We start from the raw sequence: 20,971 nt of genomic DNA on the forward strand, positions 1-20,971 counted from the left end.
ACCCGGCTAGTTTTCTGTATTTTTAGTAGAGACGGGGTTTCACCGTGTTAGCCAGGATGGTCTCGATCTCCTGACCTCGTGATTTGCCCACCTCGGCCTCCTAAAGTGCTGAGATTACAGGCGTAAGCCACTATGGCCTTTTTTTTCTTCTTTGAGACAGAGTCTCGCTTTGTCTCCCAGGCTGGAGTGCAGTGGTACAATCTTGGCTCACTGCAACCTCCGTCTCCTGGGTTCAAGCAATTCCCATGCCTCAGCCCCCCAAGTAGCTGGGACTACAGGTGTGTGCCACCACACCTGACTAATTTTTGCATTTTTAATAGAGACAGGGTTTTGCCATGTTGGCCAGTCTGCTCTAGAACTCCTGACCTCAAGCGATCTGCCCACTTTGGCCTCCTGTAGTCCTGGAATTACAGGCATGAGCTGCCGCGCCCAGCCCATAAGGTTTCTTATGAACAAATATGGTTGACAACCATAATAACTAATGATAACAAAATAATCGCTACCATTTACCGAATTCCTACTGTATGCCAGGCACTCACTGCCTTAGGCATGTTATATATGTTATTCATAGTTCTCAAAATAGTAGCTTGGCAAGATAGGTATGATTTTTCCAATTTCCCAACGGAAGAAACTGAGGTTCAGCTAGGCTAAATAACGAAACCAAATCACATAGTGTTTACACTGAAATTTCGACACAATCCTATCAGACTCCAAGGCCTGTGTTCTTTTTACTAGGCCATGGTACCTCTTCAATAACTCTGTACATTTAAGGTAGATAGCACTAGTATTTCAAAATGAAAAAGCTTTAGAAGACTAAATATAACCCCTTCTCCCCAACAGCGATCGCAATATTCATTTATTAGCAGATAAACTATAAGGGGCTAATGTATAAGAAGAAAATTCCAGGCAGAGAACCGATAACATTTATATTTGTGTTTTGTTTTTTCCTGGAGAACTTATTTCTGGACACAATTCATTCCCTGACAGTGCCGACAGACTATTTGCCACTTTCTACCATGACCTTTGCTGGTGAATTAAATGCCTGTACTTTAAACAGAAGAGAACCAAGATTAACTTCTCCTGAATATAATCCTGAAAAATAAACTATCTGGTGACTGGACAACTTCAGCCTCCAAGAGTTTTAACTACAGGAGATCAATTTACCCAAAGATAATCTCTCTCTCTTTCTTTCTTTTCTTTTCTTTCTTTCTCTCTTCCTTTCTTTCTTTCTTTCTTTCTTTCTTTCTTTCTTTCTTTCTTTCTTTCTTTCTTTCTTTCTTTCTTTCTTTCTTTTCTTTCTTTCTTTCTTTCTCTTTCTTTTCTTTCTTTCTCTCTCTCTCTCTTTCTTTCTTTCTCTTTCTTTCTTTTTCTTTCTTTCTTTCTTTTTTTTTTATTATACTTTAAGTTCTAGGGTACATGTGCACAATGTGCAAGTTTGTTACATATGTATACATGTGCCATATTGGTATGCTGCACCCATTAACTCATCATTTACATTACGTATATCTCCTAATGTTATCCCTCCCTGCTCCCTGCACCCCACGACAGGCCCTGATGTGTGGTGTTCCCACCCTGTGTCCAATTGTTCTCATTGTTCAATTCCCACCTATGAGTGAGAACATGTGGTGTTTGGTTTTCTGTCCTTGAGACAGGTTGCTCAGAATGATGGTTTCCAGCTTCATCCATGTCCCTACAAAGGACATGAACTCATCCTTTTTTTATGGCTGCATAGTATTCCATGGTGTATATGTGTAACACTTTCTTAATCCAGTCTATCATTGGTGGACATTTGGGTTGGTTCCAAGTCTTCGCTATTGTGAATAGTACCACAATAAACATACATGTGCATGTGTCTTCATAGCAGCATGATTTATAATCCTTTACCCAAAGATAATTTCTTAAACAGGATTAACCACTTAGGAGCTGTAGAGTTTGATCTTTAGGAAAGAGGGACAGTGCCAGTAACATTATCATCATCCTGCTTTTTGATGCCATCCCAGCAATTCAACTTCTAGATTAGGGTGTTTTTAAAAAAATATATACTATTGTAGAAGAGATAGACACCATAACAAAAGGGGATAATGGGCTACTATGTAAGAGATAGATACCAGAACAAAAGGGGACAGGACTATCCACAACTTTCCATGTAATTTCGATATTAAAAGTACAGCTTGGGCCGGGCGAGGTGGCTCATGCCTGTAATCCCATCACTTTGGGAGGCTGAGGTGGGTGGATCACCTAAGGTCAGAAGGTTGAGACCAGCCTGGGCAACATGGTGAAATTCTGTCTCTACTAAAAATATAAAAATTAGCTGGGCATGGTGGTGGGTGCCTGTAATCCCAGCTACTTGGGAGGCTGAGGCAGGAGAATCACTTGAGTCTGGGAGGTGGAGGTTGCAGTGAGCTTAGATGGCGCCATTGCACTCTAGCCTGGGTGACAAGTGGGAGACTCCGTCTCAGAAAAAAAAAAAAAGTACAACTTAAAAATATACTATTTGTATTAACGTTTAGAATTTCATTATGCCCCAAATATAAAGAAAATAGCAAAATCATTGCTTACGAAATATCTCAAACAGTTTAACCTTCATCTTGCATGTTAAAAAAAAAAAACCCTTCTTTTACATGTCCATTAGCAAAATTAATGCTAGGGAGATGAAAACGTATGGTAAAGCTGTCAAAGAGGTATTTGTATGACTTATAACATTACAGATATAATAATTTTTAAGAAATTGCAGATAAATTAAATGTTCTTGGTAATAATTTTATTTTGTGAATATTTACTAAGCATCTACTATCACATTTCTTTGAGTTCGAGGTGTCACTGACTGTAAGGTGTACTACTATTTAATATTCACCACTATTTCATAATATGTATAACAGAAAAAAATGCTGCCAACTATAAGAAGCTGTTGCCTATAAAATACCTCCTACTTTAAAAAAAGTATTTCCTTGTTTTTGACAAAGTTGTATATATTTAAGGTGCACAATGTGATGTTTTGATGTTCATATACATTGATTAATCACAATTTATCTGTCCATCGCCTCATATAGTTACTATTTTTTTTTTTGTTGTAAGAACATTTAACATCATTTACTCTCTCGGCAATTTCAACTTTCAATGCATTTTACCATGTTGCCTCCTAGTGTTAAAGAGATGTTAAAATGGGCTGGGCACGATGGCTCATGCCTATAATCCCACCACTTTGGGAGGCCGAGGTGGGTGGATCATTTGAGATCAGGAGTTCAAGACCAGCCTGGCCAATAAGGTGAAACTCCGTCTCTACTAAAAATACAAAAATTAGGCCAGGCATGGTGGCTCACGCCTGTAATCCCAGCACTTTGGGAGGCTGAGGCAGATGGATCACGAGGTCAGGAGATCGCGACCATCCTCACTAACATGGTGAAACCCCATCTCTACTAAAAATACAAAAAATTAGCTGGGCATGGTGGCAGTTGCCTGTAGTCCCAGCTACTCGGGAGGCTAAGGCAGGAGAATGGCATGAACCCAGGAGACAGAGCTTGCAGTGAGCTGAGATCACGCCACTGCATTCCAGCCTGGGCGACAGAGCGAGACTCCATCTCAAAAAAAAAAAAAAAAAAAAAATTAGCTGGGTGTGATGGCAGGCACCTGTAGTACCAGCTATTTGGGAGGCTGAGGCAGAAGAATTGCTTGAACCCAGGAACCAGAGGTTGCAGTGAGCCAAGATCATGCCACTGCACTCCAGCCTGGTGACAGAGCAAGACTCCATCTAAAAAAAAAAAGAAAAAAAAAAAAAATTACAGACTTGAGATAATTTGACCTAAGTCGGACAACTACAAAATGGCAAAATAAGAACTGAAGTTTATCTGACTGCAGAGTCTATGCTCTTTAGCACAATTTGATACTATCACTTTGATCAATTTGCAGAAATAGCTGTCATAGAGGATTAGACAATTTGGGAGAAGGCTACTTTGTCCTTTAATTCAGTAAATCATTTCATAAAATGCAATCAAATTTAGGCTGATATAGAGAACATGTAGTTATACATATTTCAATTCATTTTTATAAGAAGGTAAAATCAGAAAGCACATATAAGGGGCTGTCTTAAGAGAGGAAGTACTAAGGTATCTCTTGGGGTCTGTACCTGTGTCCAATGTCAATTGCTGTTGACATTTTAGTCATTTACACCTATATGGTACAAAACCTGATGTGATGATGATCTTCAATCATCATAAAAGGGTATATGTAGCTTGTTCCATTGAAGAAGATTGGAAAGGGAAGAATCCATGTCAAATTTCAGAAAGATTTTGGTAAGAAAAATCTAGTTAAAACCATGGGTAGGCACTAACTGTAAAGTTCAATGCAGGCGGCACATTCTTTTAAAGGGTCATAACTGAGGTGTTGCTACGATGGTCTCAGTGTTGTAAGTAAAATTTTGGTTTATTTTTATAAAATATTACTTATTTTATATTTTACTTATAACACTGAGACCATCGTAGGAACTCCTCAGTTATGACCCTTTAGAGGTACTGTGACCTCTAAAAGTAGCATGATTTTATATGGCCTAAAATATAAATTACAAAAACCAAAAATGATCCTATATATGAATAGAAGTAGCTGTTACTGAGCACTTGCTATATGCCAGGCACTATGTTAAATACTTTACCTAAGTTATCTTATTGAAGCCTGTAAATATCTAGGATATATTCATTGTTATTTTTACTTAGATGAGAAACTGAGGATTAGGGAAGTTAACAAAATGATCTGAATCACACAGCCAGAATCAACATGCTACACAGCTCCAGAAGGGGTCATTTGCATCCTAGACTATGTGAATGCCTGATGGCATTATGTTACAGCCACACATGGTGGTCCTGCCAGCTAAGTGCTGGTAAAGCCAAGATTCACATCCAGGGTGTCTAATTCTAAAACTTACTCCATACTGCTAACTCTATGCTATGCACAGAGTAGTTTTGTTCCCCCAAAGGAGTATCTATTTATTTCTAATTCTTGAAAAGTTCAATGATTCAATATTTCAAATATGTAAAATTTTGCAGAATATTGTAACAGACACCTATCACTTAGATTTACTATAATCTTGTCATATTTGTTTCGGGGCCTTTTTCTTCTAAAAAAATAAGAAAGTAGATATAGCTCTATTTGCCTTCCTTTCTCCAGAGAGTTTACTGTTCTAGAATTATATCTTTACAACTGTATTCTTATGTTTTATTAGTATATATACCTTTTTTTTTTTTTTTTTTGAGATGGAGTTTTGCTCTTGTCGCCCAGCTGGAGTGCAATGGTACGGTCTCAGCTCACTGCAACCTCTACCTTCTGGGTTCAAGCAATTCTCCTATCTCAGCTTCCCAAGGAGCTGGGATTAAAGCATGCACCACCATGCCCAGTTAATTTTTGTAGTTTTAGTAGAGATGGGGTTTTGCTATGTTGGTCAGGCTGGTCTCAAACTCCTGACCTCCAGTGATCCATCTGCCTTGGCCTCCCAAAGTGCTGGGATTACAAGCGTGAGCCACTGCGCCTGGCCAGGATATATATAGTTCTAACAGTATATATAAGAACTTATAAAATTTTCATAACTGGCATCATACCGTACCTTTACTTTTGCAATTTTATTTGTTCACTAAATATTCAATGTTATGGTTTTGAGATTTATCCATGATGATACATGTAGATCCAGTTCATTCTTAACTATGATACAGTATTCCATAATTTATTTATACATTCTCTTTTGGATAAGAATTTAGGCTAGTTCTACCTTTTCTGGCTACTATAAAAACATTTGCACCCTTGTATGCACTTTCCAGTGTGTATGCATATGGAGTTCTTGCTTCCTTAGCAGTTTCTCCAAATTTAGTATTTGAAGACTTGAAACTCTTGCCAATCTCATCAATGTGAAATTGTTTCAAATTGCATTTCTCTAATTACTAATGAGGCTTAGTGTCTTCTGATGTTTGTTGTCCATTTAGGTTTCCTCTTCAATGAATCACTTAATCATATTCCTTTTTATTTTTATTTGAGATAGGGTCTTACTCCCATCACCCAGGCTACAGTGCAGTGGTGTGATCATGGCTCACCGCAGCCTTGACTTCCTGGGTTCAGGTGATTCTCCTACCTTAGCTTCACTTAGTGATATTCCTTACCCATTTCTCTACTGGTTTTTTGGCTTTTTCTTTTTTTTCCTTTTTTTTTTTTGAGACAGAGTTTCGCTCTTGTCACTCAGGCTGGAGTGCAGTGGCGCGATCTAGGCTCACTGCAACCTCCGCCTCCCAGGTTCAAGTGATTCTCCTGCCTCAGCCTCTCTAGTAGCTGGGATTATAGGTGTGCACCACTACACACAGCTAATTTTGTATTTTTAGTAGAGACAGGATTTCACCATGTTGGCCACGCTGGTCTCAAACTCTTGACCTCAGGTGATCTGCCCACCTTGGCCTCCCAAAGTGCTGAAATTATAAGCATGAGCCAGCGCATCTGGCCAGCTTTTTCTTTTTCAGAAAGAAATTGTAGGAGTTCTTTGTAAATTTTGGACCAACACTTTGTTGGTTAAATGTATTTCAACTACCTTCTCCTAGTCCATGGTTTATCTTTTAATGTTTGTGCTTTATATGGTTTTATATTTTAAAGTAGGAAAAGTTATCATATTTATCATTATGTTTTAAAAAACACTGATTAGAAAAGTTCTTCATTATACTTGTAAAGGTATTTTAGAGTAATAATAATAACACTGGGCCGGGAGTGGTGGCTCACGCCTGTAATCCCAGCACTTTGGGAGGCTGAGGTGGGTGAATCACGAGGTCAGGAATCAAGACCACCCTGGCTAACACGATGAAACCCCATCTCTACTAAAAATACCGAAAATTAGCCGGGCGTGGTGGCATGCACCTGTAGTCCCAGCTACTAGGGAGGCTGAGGCAGGAGAATCACTTGAACCTGGAAGGCAGAGGTTGCCGTGAGCCAAGATCACGCCACTGCACTCTAGCACTCTAGCCTGGGAGACAGAGTGAGACTCTGCCTCAAAAAAAAAAAAAATAATAATAATAACAACACTATATGCCAGGCCATGTTCTAAGCATATTATAGATATTAATTAATCTTCATAACAACCCCACAAAGTGGGTACTATCATTATTTCTATTTTACAGATGAGGTAACTAAGGCATTGGGGGGCTTCTTCTAAATGTTTTAAAGTTTTACTTTTGGGCATTTAACCAATCTAAAATTTATTTTTGTGTATGACATAGCTAGGAATCCAGTTTTAGTTTTATCATATAATTAACAAATTTCTCAGTATTATTTATCAAATGAGCCATCCTTTCCCCGTTGATCTGTAATGGCTTTTCTGTCTTATACCAAAATCTGACTCATACTAGAGTTTCCCAGTCTGTTCTATTGGATACTAGTCTTTCCCCGCACCAATACCATATGGATTTAATTATTATGGTATGGGTTTTGGGGCAGTGATTCTTCTGTCCAAATTCTATTTCTTCAAAGTTGTTTTAGCTAATTTTGGTCCTATGACTTCTGGGATTACCTTGTGAAGTTCTTTTTTATTATCTATCTATCTATCTATCTATCTATCTATCTATCTATCTATCTATCTATCTATCTATCTGTCTATCTATCTATCTAAGACTGAGTCTCGCTCTGTCGCCCAGGCTGGAGGGCAGTGGCGCGATCTCGGCTCACCTCAAGCTCCGCGTCTCGGGTTCACGCCATGCCATTCTCCTGCCTCAGCCTGCCGAGTAGCTGGGACTACAGTCGCCCGCCACCATGCCCGGCTAATTCGTTTTGTATTTTCAGTAGAGACAGGGTTTCACCGTGTTAGCCAGGATGGTCTCCATCTTCTGACCTCGTGATCTGCCCTCCTCAGCCTCCCAAAGTGCTGGGATTACAGGCGTGAACCCCGCGCCCGGCCTACCTTGTTAAGTTTTACATAGTATTGCTGGCATTTCGTTATAAGCCCTTTTTAAAACATGCAAATATTTCTGCTGAGTGGCCCCCAAAATCAATATGAATAACTTTGATCAATTTCCTTTGGAGTGAAATAAAGAGTAGCACCATATTATAACCTAAAAAAGAAATTAATCACCTCAATATCCATCAATACAAGACGAGTTAAATAAACTATGGTATATCCATGTAATGGAATAATATGATGCTATTAAAATGATGAAAAACATGTCTAAGTTAGTCATATAAAACAGATCTCCAAGATATTATTAAGTGAAAAACCAAAGTACAGAACCACATATATACGTTATCTTGGGTGTGAAAAGGAATATAGGAAGTGTATGTTCATGTTTGCTTGTATATTGACTAAGAAGATCTGGAAGGATGCACAAGTTAATAAAGTGGTTCCCTGCGTGTGTTGGCAGGGGTGGGGTAGGAACTGTGTAGACAGGGCAGGGGTGGAAGAATACCTTTCACTGTATGTCTTTTTATGTTTTTTGATTCACAAACCTTGTGATTCTGCTACCTAATTGAAAAAAATAAGTAAATATTCAAATTTTCCTCCAGGAATTCTGTTTGTTTGTTTGTTTTTGTAAATTAATACTTCTTTAAAGTAAAAAAAAATCCAGACAAATTGTGCATTTTTATCATATGTCGTTTTTGTTGGAAGGGGTCAATGAAACATTGGCAATGTAATATAAAGTATCCCAAGTTGGCCTAACATTTTAGGAAGAGAGAAAACCGTAGTCTGTGAATCAAACTAGAACTCAGAAATTCTTATAGGATCAGTTTGGAAACCTGAATAGAATTACATGAAATTAATATCTTAAAAAATTAGATGAATAATTTTTTTAGGCCAGGCACAATGGCTCATGCCTGTAATCCCAGCACTTTGGGAGGCCGAGGCAGGTGGATCATCTGAAGTCAGGAGTTCGAGACCAGCCTGGCCAACATGGCAAAACCCCATCTCTACTAAAAATACAAAATTAGCCAGGTGTGGTGGTGCACGTCTGTAATCCCAGCTACTTGGGAGGCAAAGGCAGAAGAATTGCTTCAACCCAGGAGACAGAGCCAAGATTGTGCCACTGCAATCCAGCCTGGGTGACAGAGCAAGACTGTGTCTCAAAAAAAAAAAGAAGGCCGGGCGCAGTGGCTCAAGCCTGTAATCCCAGCACTTTGGGAGGCCGAGGCGGGTGGATCACGAGGTCAGGAGATCGAGACTATCCTGGCTAACATGGTGAAACCCCGTCTCTACTAAAAAAAAAAAATACAAAAAACTAGCCGGGCGTGGTGGCGGGCGCCTGTAGTCTCAGCTACTTGGGAGGCTGAGGCGGGAGAATGCCGTGAACCCGGGAGGCGGAGCTTGCAGTGAGCCGAGATCACGCCACTGCACTCCAGCCTGGGAGACACAGCGAGACTCCGTCTCAAAAAAAAAAAAAAAAAAAAAAAAAAAAAAATTTTTAAAAACTGATTTTTAGGCCGGGCGCGGTGGCTCAAGCCTGTAATCCCAGCACTTTGGGAGGCCGAGACGGGCGGATCACGAGGTCAGGAGATCGAGACCATCCTGGCTAACACAGTGAAACCCCGTCTCTACTAAAAATACAAAAAAACTTAGCCGGGCGAGGTGGCAGGCGCCTGTAGTCCCAGCTACTCGGGAGGCTGAGGCAGGAGAATGGCGTGAACCCGGGAGGCGGAGCTTGCAGTGAGCTGAGATCCGGCCACTGCACTCCAGCCTGGGTGACAGAGCGAGACTCCGTCTCAAAAAAAAAAAAAAACAAAAAACTGATTTTTAAAAAAGTTTTAACATTTTTGATTTAAAATTTACAAAAATATGTAGATAAAGGCAGTATTATGCTGTAGCTAGCTCATACTGTCTTTGGGAGGCCCATTGTGCACATCTTTCCCCAGTTTCACATTTAGTGGATAGCATTGGCTATAGTAACAGTATCTACACCATGGAAATTTGCAAAGCTACAAATCAAGGCCTTTTCCCCTCTCCACAAGAGATTCATTTGTTAAATTTACCAGTATACCACTGGATAGAAGTAAGTTTAAGATATATTAAAGTTCAAAATATACAACCAAAGGAGAGATTCTGTGGCACTTTAGACAATTTTAGATAACTGCAACAATATTTGGGGAATAACTTCATGGCTGAGGTTTATCTTCTAACACAAGGTTTTCTTCACAGTTGTGCTCTACATGGGTCAAATACAGTTTTAGAGTCAGATCCCTGATAAGCTTTCTATTACTTTTTCAGATTTCTCTAATACAAGTTGGAGTATAAATTCAGGTAATGGAAACTCCCATAAAGGTAGGACATATATTATCACTCATAGTATGGAGAATGGGTATTTTTCATATATTACTGTGTACTATTTTGTATTTCATTTGTTAACTGCCATATCTGCTTCAACTCCTTCAATTAAATTAATAACATGAGGCTGGGCGTGGTGTCTCAAATCTGTAATCCCAGTGCTTTGGGAGGTCGAGGTAGGCAGATCATTTGAGGTCAGGAGTTTGAGACCAGTCTAGCCAACACAGCAAAACCCTGTCTCTACTAAAAAAATACAAAAATTGGCCAGGCTTGGTGGCAGGTGCCTATAATCCCTATAATCCTGCACCCAGGAGGCTAAAGCAGGAGAATTGCTTGAACTTGGGAGGTAGAGGTTGCAATGAGCCGAGATTGCGCCACTGCACTCCAGTCTGGGTAACAGAGCAAGACTCTGTCTCAAAAAAAAAAGAAAAAAAAAATTAATAACATGAAAATGTAGCAGAGAGAAAGCAATTTTCAGTGTTATAGAGTATAAAAATATAATAAATTCATTGCCTAGCACACATATACCAGTAACTCATTAAGTAATAGCCAGATGAATAACTCCTAATTATAATGATTCTTAAAAATACAATGAAAATTAATCTGCAAAATAGAATTTTTAAAAATACAATGAAAACAAATAACTCTTTACTCACCCAATTCAATACAAGTGATGCCAAGTGACCAAATATCAACTTTCCCATCATACTGTCCTTCATCCATAGCTAAGATCACCTCTGGAGCCATCCTACCAAACGTAAGGTACAAAACTCAAGTTGTAGATTAAAAATAAAATTTCTCCAGTAAAGTGATTCGATGAAACAGCTGTTCTTAAGGGTATTCTGAAATTGTATCTGCTAGAGAGATTATTTCCTTACACAAATAATTTTGAAAACCATTATTCAAAATATAATCTGCTTGGTGATTTACATGACACAATACATTATTTTCAATAAAGACTGGCTCCACCCCTTACTATCAGTTTGATCTCAGGCAAGTTACTTAACCTATCTGTACATCAGTTTCCTCTTCCGTAAAATGGAGATAATTCTCATAGCAACTTTACAGATATTTGTAAAGTATGAATATACATAAAATACTTAAATAATTACTTTGCAAAATCTGATTATATTGCTTTATATAGTTCCATAAAGTATTTTTCATATTGTTTAAAGTAATTAAATAAAGCAGGAAATTTTTTTTTTTTTTTGGAGACGGAGTCTGGCTCTGTCGCCCAGGCTGGAGTGCAGTGGTGCGATCTTAGCTCACTGCAAGCTCCGACTCCTGGGTTCAGGCCATTCTCCTGCCTCAGCCTCCGAAGTAGCTGGGACTATGAGTAGCTGGGACTACAGGTGCCTGCCACCATGCCTGGATAATTTTTTGTATTTTTAGTAGAGACAGGGTTTCACCATGTTAGCCAGGATGGTCTCGATCTCCTGACCTCGTGATCCACCCGCCTCGCCCTCCCAAAGTGCTGGGATTACAGGCGTGAGCCACCACGCCTGGCCTCTTTTTTGTTGTTGTTGTTGAGAGTCTCACTTTGTAGCCCAGGCTGGGGTGCAGTGGCGCCATCTTGGCTTACTGCAGCCTCTGCCTCCTAGGTTCAAGTGATTCTCATGCCTCAGCCTCCCGAGTAGCTGGGACTACAGGCATGTGCCACCATGCCTGGCCATATTCTTTTAAAATAATTAAACAACATGAAAAATACTTTATGGAGTCATATAAAGCAAATAATCAGCTGTTCCAAAGATACTAAAACCTACAAAAACCCCAGGTTGTGGTAATGGTTACTTTACTTGTTTGTCCATAATGCATCTTCATTAGGAGGGCAGGGGCCCTATCCATTTAATATGCTTTGAACAGAACTGTACTCTATTATGATGTGTAAGCAGTTGCTTGGTAAATGTTATTTGGTGATAAAAAAAAAATTCAAAGACTGGCTGATTATTTTTAGTAGGCAAGTAATTTTGCAGAGGTCTAAGTCATTCTGTAAGGCATAATGAAATTCCAACGTGTCTAGGAAAGGAAGGAAAAGAATCTGGAAAAGAATAGGGTGAAAAACTCTTGAGCCAGACTGACAAGCTAGGTAACCTATCAGAGAACTCAACAAAGACAAGAACTTGGATTTCTTTCATGAAAGGTACCATCTCTGCTTGTTGACTAGTCAGGGAAGGTGAAAGAAGCTGCCCTGTCCTTACCTGGAGGCTTTTGCCTCAAGAGAAAAGTTCAAAAGAAACTGCAAATGAAATCGAAAACCTGAACTTGGTCAGCGAATTGATAATCCTGCTCAGTTTACACACAGTGACACCAACCTTAATGACACAATTTAAAGTCACTGTAAATTTTATACTAAGCCAGAGTGTTTCTTTTTATGCCAGTGGGTTTTCTATCCTTCTCAAATGAAATCTCCTTTTGAGGCACATTGGTAAGACACTGTCACAAAATCGAGCCAAACCAGTACCATGAGTTCATGTAAGCAGATTTTAAAACTGTGTCATACAGCCTAATTCTACATACCAGTAAGGTGTGCCCACGAAGGAGTTGGCAGGAGAAGCCATTGAGGCAGATCCAAAATCAGCTAGTTTTACCTGACCTGGCTCTGTTAGAAGAATATTTCCTGCTTTAATATCCCTATAGGAAAAAATAAAAGGGTTAGAAAATTACTTTTCAATTTTGATTATGGAATAGGTCAGAGCATGCAATTAATAAGACAAAAAGTTTATTAAAAAACAAAAAACAAAAAAACACCTTGCTCGGATGGCCGGGAGATTTAGTAATTACTGTATGTCATAAGGGGCCCAGATTCCTGGGGGTACTTGCAGGTAGGTCACAGTAATTACTGAACGGTAGAGCTTTCTTCAGAGGGAGGGAATACAATGAGAAAAAAGGCAGACATGGCGAACAAGGAAACCTATTCAGCTGCTATACTTATAAAAACATATTCTTAAAGGCTAAATCCAGTTATCAATAGTATTCCCTGTGCTGAGAAAATTGGTGCCAATTGTAACTGCTTTTTCTGCTTTTCCAAATTATGTGACATTTTTGGAGCCTAAACAAACCTGCAGTGATTCCGTATTGACCACCTACTAATAAACCTCAACTACACACATACCTTTTCTTTCTTGCCTGTGACCCTTTCTCTCTGCCTTTAATTATAACTGCAACTCTAAGGCATTTGAGGTACATGTTATATAGAAGGTGATATTTTAAAAATAACTGTACAGTACAAGGAAGACCCTGAAAGATCAAAACAAACAAGGATTAGGGGTTAGGAAATTGCATGTCTATTGTATTACTACAAAGAATTGCATGTGGTTACTACTAAAGCTAATAGAGGTATTATATAGTAAAAAGTTTGAAAACTCTAATTGAAAAAATTCATTTTTCAGTATGGTAATTGAGAATGAGAAGGTGTGGATGGATTCCTTATTCTTTTAAAAAAAGGCATGAGGTGTAGCGAGCACTAGAAACCATGAATTGGAAGTTGATGGTCAGTGAAAAGATAAAACAGAGAAGATGAGGAAAATTTATGTCAAGCTGAAAATGATAAGGTTCAAATGCTTCAAAATAACTTTTGTAAAAACTTCCCTTGAAAATTCAGTTTCCTTCCTCATGGTGACATTAGGCATTGGCAGACAGAACTAAAAAAAAATGCATTATTTATTTTTCTTCACAACAGAAACATGTATTTACTTATCTTTAATTAGGAGATTGAACTGCCTTTTAAATCAAAACAATAAAAATCTGAGACATAGTATTTACTTTTAATTTTAAAAAACATTCTTTATAAGTATTTTGACTCTTCAACAAATTATTTTACATACTAAAGAAGATAAAGTATAATAGAGACTAAAACATTAAGTTAATGTCCAGATTAAGGTAATGGCACAAAAAATTGAACTGTAGCTTTAAATAAGAGCAGGCAAACAAATCACAAGCAAGTTGGCAGTAGTATTAACACCTTGGTACCAAAGACATATATTTACAAAAAGTTGTCAGATCCATAGACATTATGATAATTTTATTTAATCAGTATTTATTAACATGATTAGGTTCACTCTTTGTCCTTCATTCCCAGCAGGATTTCGGTCTGCCTATCTTTAGGAAGTTCTGCTTTTGTGGTACCAGTAAAGTGGTCATGGCTACACTGGGGTGATTAAAACAGAAGCAAAAGAGGAACCATAACCCAATAGTTTCACTTCTTCCTAGTAAATGCCAGTTGTTTTCTTTCATTTGTGAGGCATCTCAGATTCTTTATACCTACCTAATATTTCACTACTCCTCCCCTCATTCACTAATGTAACTGTACTAAAAGTTCATTACTGAGAGGAGGAAAGATTGGTAACATCTTTCTCTAGAAGTTAATGGAGGGAGGGAGGTTGCAGGGAGGAGAATGGTGTTGTGGTAGAGAAAATACAGGGCAGAGAAAAGCCCTAGAATAGGAGTTAAGAAACTTGAGTTTCAATCCTTAATATATTACTTAAATTCTGTGAAACTCTGGGCAAGTTAAGTCTTTCTGAGCCCTGGTCTCTTCATCTGCCAAAATACAGTGAGGATAATATCTTCCTAAGTATCCATATGAACTATACAGAAATATGAAATATTTTAAAGTTACAAAATAGCATATATTTATATAAGACTAGCTTGTTATTTGTAATAGGAAGGGACAATAACTCTGCTAAGAGATAAATATATGCAGGGAAGGTTAATTTTCTTTTCTTTTCTTCATGATACAGTATCTAAAGATTGCTGGGCCCCTTTTCAAATTTCCCTGCAACACTTAGCCTGGAGAACAGTTACCTACTGAACAAAGATGATATAATTGTGGATACGTAGGAGAGAATAAGAGATAGAAGCTAAATTCTGGCAACTTTATCCTTCATATCCAGAAGCAGCAATCTATTTGCTTCCCATAAATGCTTAGGCAACTTAAATTGGAGCATGCACTAATTTTCAAGGTTCCTGGAATAGACAGTCCTGTAACTGAAATGAAACATAACTGGTGTCTAATCTTACCTATGAATCAATGCATGAGAATGTAGGTAGGCTAGTCCATGCAAGGCTCCATGAGTAATGGCAGCGATCTCCACTTCCTGAAGTGGTTTTTTATGAACTGAGGAAGGGGGAAAAAAAAAAGTCAGTAGATGATCAGTTTCATTCCTCATTTTATTATTTTATACAGCTATACCAGACTGAGTTACATACTTTCTCACATGACAATTTGGGAACACATTCACCTAAATATATAGGATACAGATTTTCTATAGAAGAGAGTAAGTGATCAGACAACAGGAAACCCAAGTGCATCAACACAAATGACCCTTCAAAACAAAAATAAAACAAAGCCTGATATTCCTTAAATGATGTATTGTTAATTTACTTATCAGTTGCAAGCCAAGTCACACTGATTCCAATTAACCAGGCCCAAATTAACCAGTCCCTTCCAACATTTTAAAGGTCTGGAGTGTTCTAGGTTATATTATTCTCCCCTGCCTCAAAGCCATCTTTAATTACCCCTTCAAACTATAGGTTTTCATTATTTGTGAAAGCAGCTAATAAGCAATTTCTATTCAGAGATCAACAGTGATTTAATTTTTTTTTTTTTTTTTTTTTTTGAGACAGGGGTCTCACTCTGTTACCCAGGCTGGAGTGCAGGGTTCCAATCAAAGCTCACTGCAGCCTTGAACTTCTGGGCTCAAGTGATCCTCCTGGCTCAGACTCCTAAGTAGCTGGTATTACAGGTGTTAGCCTCTGTGCCTAGCTCAAGATATTTTTTTTTAAGTAAATTTTTAATACAGCCTCTGGTTATAGCAGCATCTGCAGAGAGGAACTGGGTCAGCAAAGATTTCTGAAAGGGTGTAATATCAATATAATGTGAGACTGTCTCTCTTTCACATATATCCATGAATATGATGTTTTTGGCTACACATACTGTATCACATTAGCCAAACATTTTGGTAGTACCTGCCCTGGATGGGCCATGAACTAAAACAGCAGAAAGACTGCTAACATCACTCAGACACTTTCAGTGGCATTGAAGAGATGAAGTGTGCATAGCTTATCCACACAACCCTAAAGCCCAAGCCATCGTTCAATTAGTCTGCCCAAACTACACTTTAGTGTGGTGGTAGATAATATTCTGATAAAAGTAAAACAGAAAGGAGAGTTTAATTCCTTCTTTCTTACCTTCTAATAAATCAGAGGCTGAGCCTAAGCAATATTCCATCACCAACTATAAGAGATTAAAATAATATTCAGAATAATGAAAGTTAATTTAAAAACCGCTGAAACCAACTAACCAACCAACCAAGGAACTAAGAATACTAGGTGAATAAATATTCTGATCTACCTCAACTTGGACTGAATTTTTGTCATCTGACACTAATTGATTTTTATAATTTTCTTTTTTTTTTTTTTTGAGACAGAGTCTTGCTCTGTGCCCCAGGCTGGAGTGCAGTGGCGCGATCTCGCCTCACTGCAAGCTCCGCCCCCCCCCCCGGGTTCACGCCATTCTCTGCCTCAGCCTCCCGAGTAACTGGGAGTACAGGCGCCCGCCACCTCGCCCGGCTAATTTTCTTGTATTTTTAGTAGAGACGGGGTTTCACCGTGTTAGCCAGGATGGTCTCGATCTCCTGACCTCGTGATCCGCCTGTCTCGGCCTCCCAAAGTGCTGGGATTACAGGCTTGAGCCAACGCGCCCGGCCAGATTTTTATAATCTTCATCATCTCACTTTTTATTATTTCTTGCTTGAAATTGGCCTAAAGATTATTGGGGGACTAGATATAGAAATATTTACTATAAATGGTGAAGCCAAGATTGCCAATTTATTTATTAACGCCTTCACTACTGTATTTCAAAAAGGATTCAGGTGACTATGTTGTACTATAAATTTGTAACTCAGAAAGTGGCAAACAAATACATGAGCCAGTAAAATCTATATTGGGGTTATACCAGTTACATAAAATAAACCAGTAAGTAGTAAATTCCTTTTTCTCACACTTTAAAAAGTTTTAAACAAGAAACAGATATAATTTTGAACTGAATCTGAAGATGTAGGCTGCTATGTATCATTACATTACCTTGAATCCCTGAGATATATCTGTTATTTACATTTAGATCTTAAAATATTTCCAGAATAATACTATAATACTATTGATAGGCTGGGTGCAGCAGCTCACGCCTGTAATCCCAGCACTTTGGGAGGCTGAGGCAGGCGGATCACCTGAGGTCGGGAGTTCAAGACTAGCCTAGTCAACATGGTGAAATCCCATCTCTACTAAAAATACCAAAAATTAGCTTTGTGTGGTGGCTTGCACCTGTAGTCCCAGCTACTTGGGAGGCTAAGGCCGGAGAATCGCTGGAACTCAAGAGGTGGAGGTTACTGATAGTTGTTGGGTTTGCAATCTGTGGAGGCTTTCTAAAAGTAAAATGAGAAACCTCTTTCTTTACTCTTTTTTTTTTTTGAGACTGAGTTCACTCCTGTTGCCCAGGTTGGAGTGCAATGGCACAATCTCGGCTCACCGCAACCTCTGCCTCCTGGGTTCAAGTACTTCTCCTGCCTCAGCCTCCTGAGTAGCTGGGACTACAGGCATGCACCACCATGCCTGGCTAATTTTGTATTTTTAGTAGAGACAGGGCTTCTCCATGTTGGTCAGGTTGGTCTCAAACTCCTGACCTCAGGTGGTCTGCCCACCTTGGCCTCCCAAAGTGTTGGGATTACAGACACGAGCCACCGCGCCTGGCCTCTTTCTTTACTCTTATCCTAGATTTTTAGGTGTCCAAGACTACTGATTTGTAGTCAAGGTCAAAACTATCATGGCTCAGCAACCAATCTCCACACACACATGCAAGCATTCACACTCCTACAAATTATTACTTGGTTATTTAAAAGAATAGTACATGCTTATTATGAAATATAAATTTCCTATAATAAACTAGACAAAACCAATATCAACATATTGGTTCCTTTCATTTAAAAAATTAATGTGAAAATATATTTATATATATTATGTACCTTGCATTACTGAGATAATTTAGAATATGAGAAGTCTAGAAGTTTAAAATTTAGAAACTATTATACTTTTGTAGTTATATATTATAAATATCAATATATCAATATCAATACATAGTATGAACATATTAATATTATAAATATAAGTGTACTATGTCTATATTATATGGAATGCAATTAAATTAGATATAACATATGTATAATACTATAATAGTTACATATTACATAAAATTATGTCATATGTTATAGTTTTACAGTTATATATTTATGTAGTATGTACTTTGCATTTCTGACATAATTTAGAACAATGAAAGGTTTAGAAGTTTAAAATTTAGAAACCATACTATAGTCTTCTGCTTGACATTAAAAACAAACAGATTCAGAAACATTAAACTTATTTCTTATTAAGAAATGGAAGATTCCACATGAGTAAATGTTATAATGAACACTAGCCTTTATGTGCCCTACTTTTTCTTTAATCAATTTTGATGGAAGCATTTCTAAATTTTATCACATAATTTTCTAATTTTTAAAAGTAACTGAATATGCATATGTAACCTCCTTAAACCGAGTACATGAAATGTGAAGATAGAACTTTAAAATTGAATAGAATGAATATGTTTCTAGCTGCATTAAATTTTTTAAATTACATGTTTAAAAACTCAGCATTTTTGTCACAAATATTTTTTCCCCTATTATTCTGTAACACAAAGGCACCTGAGCTGGTTGTTTGCTCCTGACACTAAACAGCTCTGGCTGCTCTGCCTTTAAATTATTAGGTCTGCTTTCTAGCTCCCCTGACTTTTTCCGTATGGTCAGATTATTCTTGTGACTGCTTGTATGCATGTATCTAACAGCTCAGTTCCTTACAGCTGTTTCTGATTGGTCTATCAGATCAGTTGTAGACAGAAACCAGGTAGCCAAGCTTATTAGCAGTCTATATAATCTAAGAATAAATGAGTGGCTGGGTGCAGTGGCTCAGGCCTGTAATCCCAACAGTTTGGGAGGTCAAGGTGGGTGGATCACCTGAGGTCGGGAGTTTGAGACCAGCCTGACCAACATGGAGAAACCCCGTCTCTACTAAAAATACAAAATTAGCCAGGCATGGGACTCAGGCGGCTGAGAAAGGAGAATCACTGGAACCCAGGAGGTGGAGGTGGAGGTTGCGGTCGGCCGAGATTGCGCCATTGCACTCCAGCCCGGGCAACAAGAGCAAAACTCTGTCTCAAAAGAAAAACCAAAAAAAAAAAAAAACAGAGAAAACAAGCTTCAAGTAACAGTGTGGAGGATTTTCTGAAGACTTGAAATACATGAGATTTTAGCACTTGGATTTTGTAACATTTATTCTGCCTGCTTGAAATCCCTTTCTTGACTCCTTCAAGACAGCTGAGATTGCCAGAGAACTGATTTCTAGATAATGAGATACTTCTGTGATTAATTTCTTATTTTCAGAATGGAAGCAATAGCTCTACATAAGAGTTGCTTGAACAGAAATGTGTATGTTTGTATACTGTTTGATAGTCTATTTAGGAACAAAAATTCCATTCCATAATTAGAGATCACATACAGGAAAGGAGTTGGTACATGGTAAACAATAAATGTTAGTTAAATTGGAGTTTAAATAGGAATGTACAATTTGATAAAGTAGAAAACATAACATTTTCATGTCCTAAACGTGCCTAATGTGCCAACCTAAAGCCAGAAATACAATCATATAAAAATGTACTAAGGGCCGAGCACAATGGCTCATGCCTGTAATCCCAGCATTTTGGGAGGCTGAGGCAGGTGGATCACCTGAGGTTAGGAGTTCAAGACAAGCCTGGCCAACATGGTGAAACCCTGTCTGTACTAAAAATACAAAAAATTAGCTGGGTGTGGTGGCGTGTGCCTGTAGTGCCAGCTACTTGGGAGGCTGAGGTTCAAGAATCACTTGAACTCGGGAGGCAGAGGTTGTAGTCAGCTGAGATCGCACGACTGTACTCCTGCCTGGGCAACAAGAGTAAAACTCTGTCTCAAAAAACAAAAAAAAAAAAAAAAAAAAGAAAAAGAAAAAAATATATATGTGTGTGTGTGCATGCATATATATATATACACACACACACACACACATATATATCACACTAAGATGACAGAGTGTAACAAAAGTCTTTTATTTTAATCATATGGTGGCCCCTGTTTGGTAAAAATCACATAGCAATTAAAACATCAAGGACAATTCCAAATATGGGGGAACTGGAGTGGAGGATGAGAAATGACAAAGATAAAAATTCTAGGATGAGAATATAAGGCTGGGCCTTTTACTTTTACAAACATATAATTATAAAATGATGTCGACTTTTCACCATCTCTTTTCGAGTGTTCATAGAATGGAATTTCCATACGCTAGATATCATTTAATCTTATGGAATGTATACCATATGACACACCAAGGTATTAACAAATGTTAAATACTGATAACAAAAGTTAAATGGAACAGAAATGAAATTAATAGTTCTATTATCAAATAGATAATAGAAAAAAAGAAAAAAAAGGTAACAGTAAAAGAAACATAACAGAGGTCCTTCGACTTACCCAAGCAGTGTGCTCTTTCAAGTAACAGCCTTTGTACTCAATAGTATTAGGATGCTTCAATTGTCGTAAAAATTTAACTTCCTTAAGAATATCTTGCCATTTCTATTGAAGTCAGAAAGGAAACATT

The 20,971-nt window shown here is 38.1% G+C and overlaps 1 protein-coding gene across 11 annotated transcripts in view; it reads right to left on the reverse strand.

Moving 5' to 3' along the window:
• The window catches only part of TAOK3 (TAO kinase 3), a 233,109-nt gene that overhangs the window by 78,939 nt on the left and 133,199 nt on the right, over nt 1-20,971 (reverse strand). For 8 of the 11 annotated variants that reach the window (XM_015152930.3, XM_077955348.1, XM_077955352.1 and 5 more), the window contains 5 exons: nt 20,845-20,946; nt 16,448-16,493; nt 15,278-15,374; nt 12,779-12,892; nt 10,918-11,009 (listed from right to left, as the gene is read on the reverse strand). In XM_015152930.3, coding sequence (XP_015008416.1) covers nt 10,918-11,009; nt 12,779-12,892; nt 15,278-15,374; nt 16,448-16,493; nt 20,845-20,946 — 451 coding nt within the window. Of the gene's footprint in view, nt 1-10,917; nt 11,010-12,778; nt 12,893-13,009; nt 13,903-15,277; nt 15,375-16,447; nt 16,494-20,844; nt 20,947-20,971 lie in introns of those variants that run through there. The other 3 variants (XM_077955353.1, XM_077955354.1, XM_077955355.1) reach the window with 2 other exon arrangements.

Source organism: Macaca mulatta, chromosome 11 (genome assembly GCF_049350105.2).
Source record: "Macaca mulatta isolate MMU2019108-1 chromosome 11, T2T-MMU8v2.0, whole genome shotgun sequence".
Lineage (NCBI taxonomy): Eukaryota > Metazoa > Chordata > Mammalia > Primates > Cercopithecidae > Macaca > Macaca mulatta.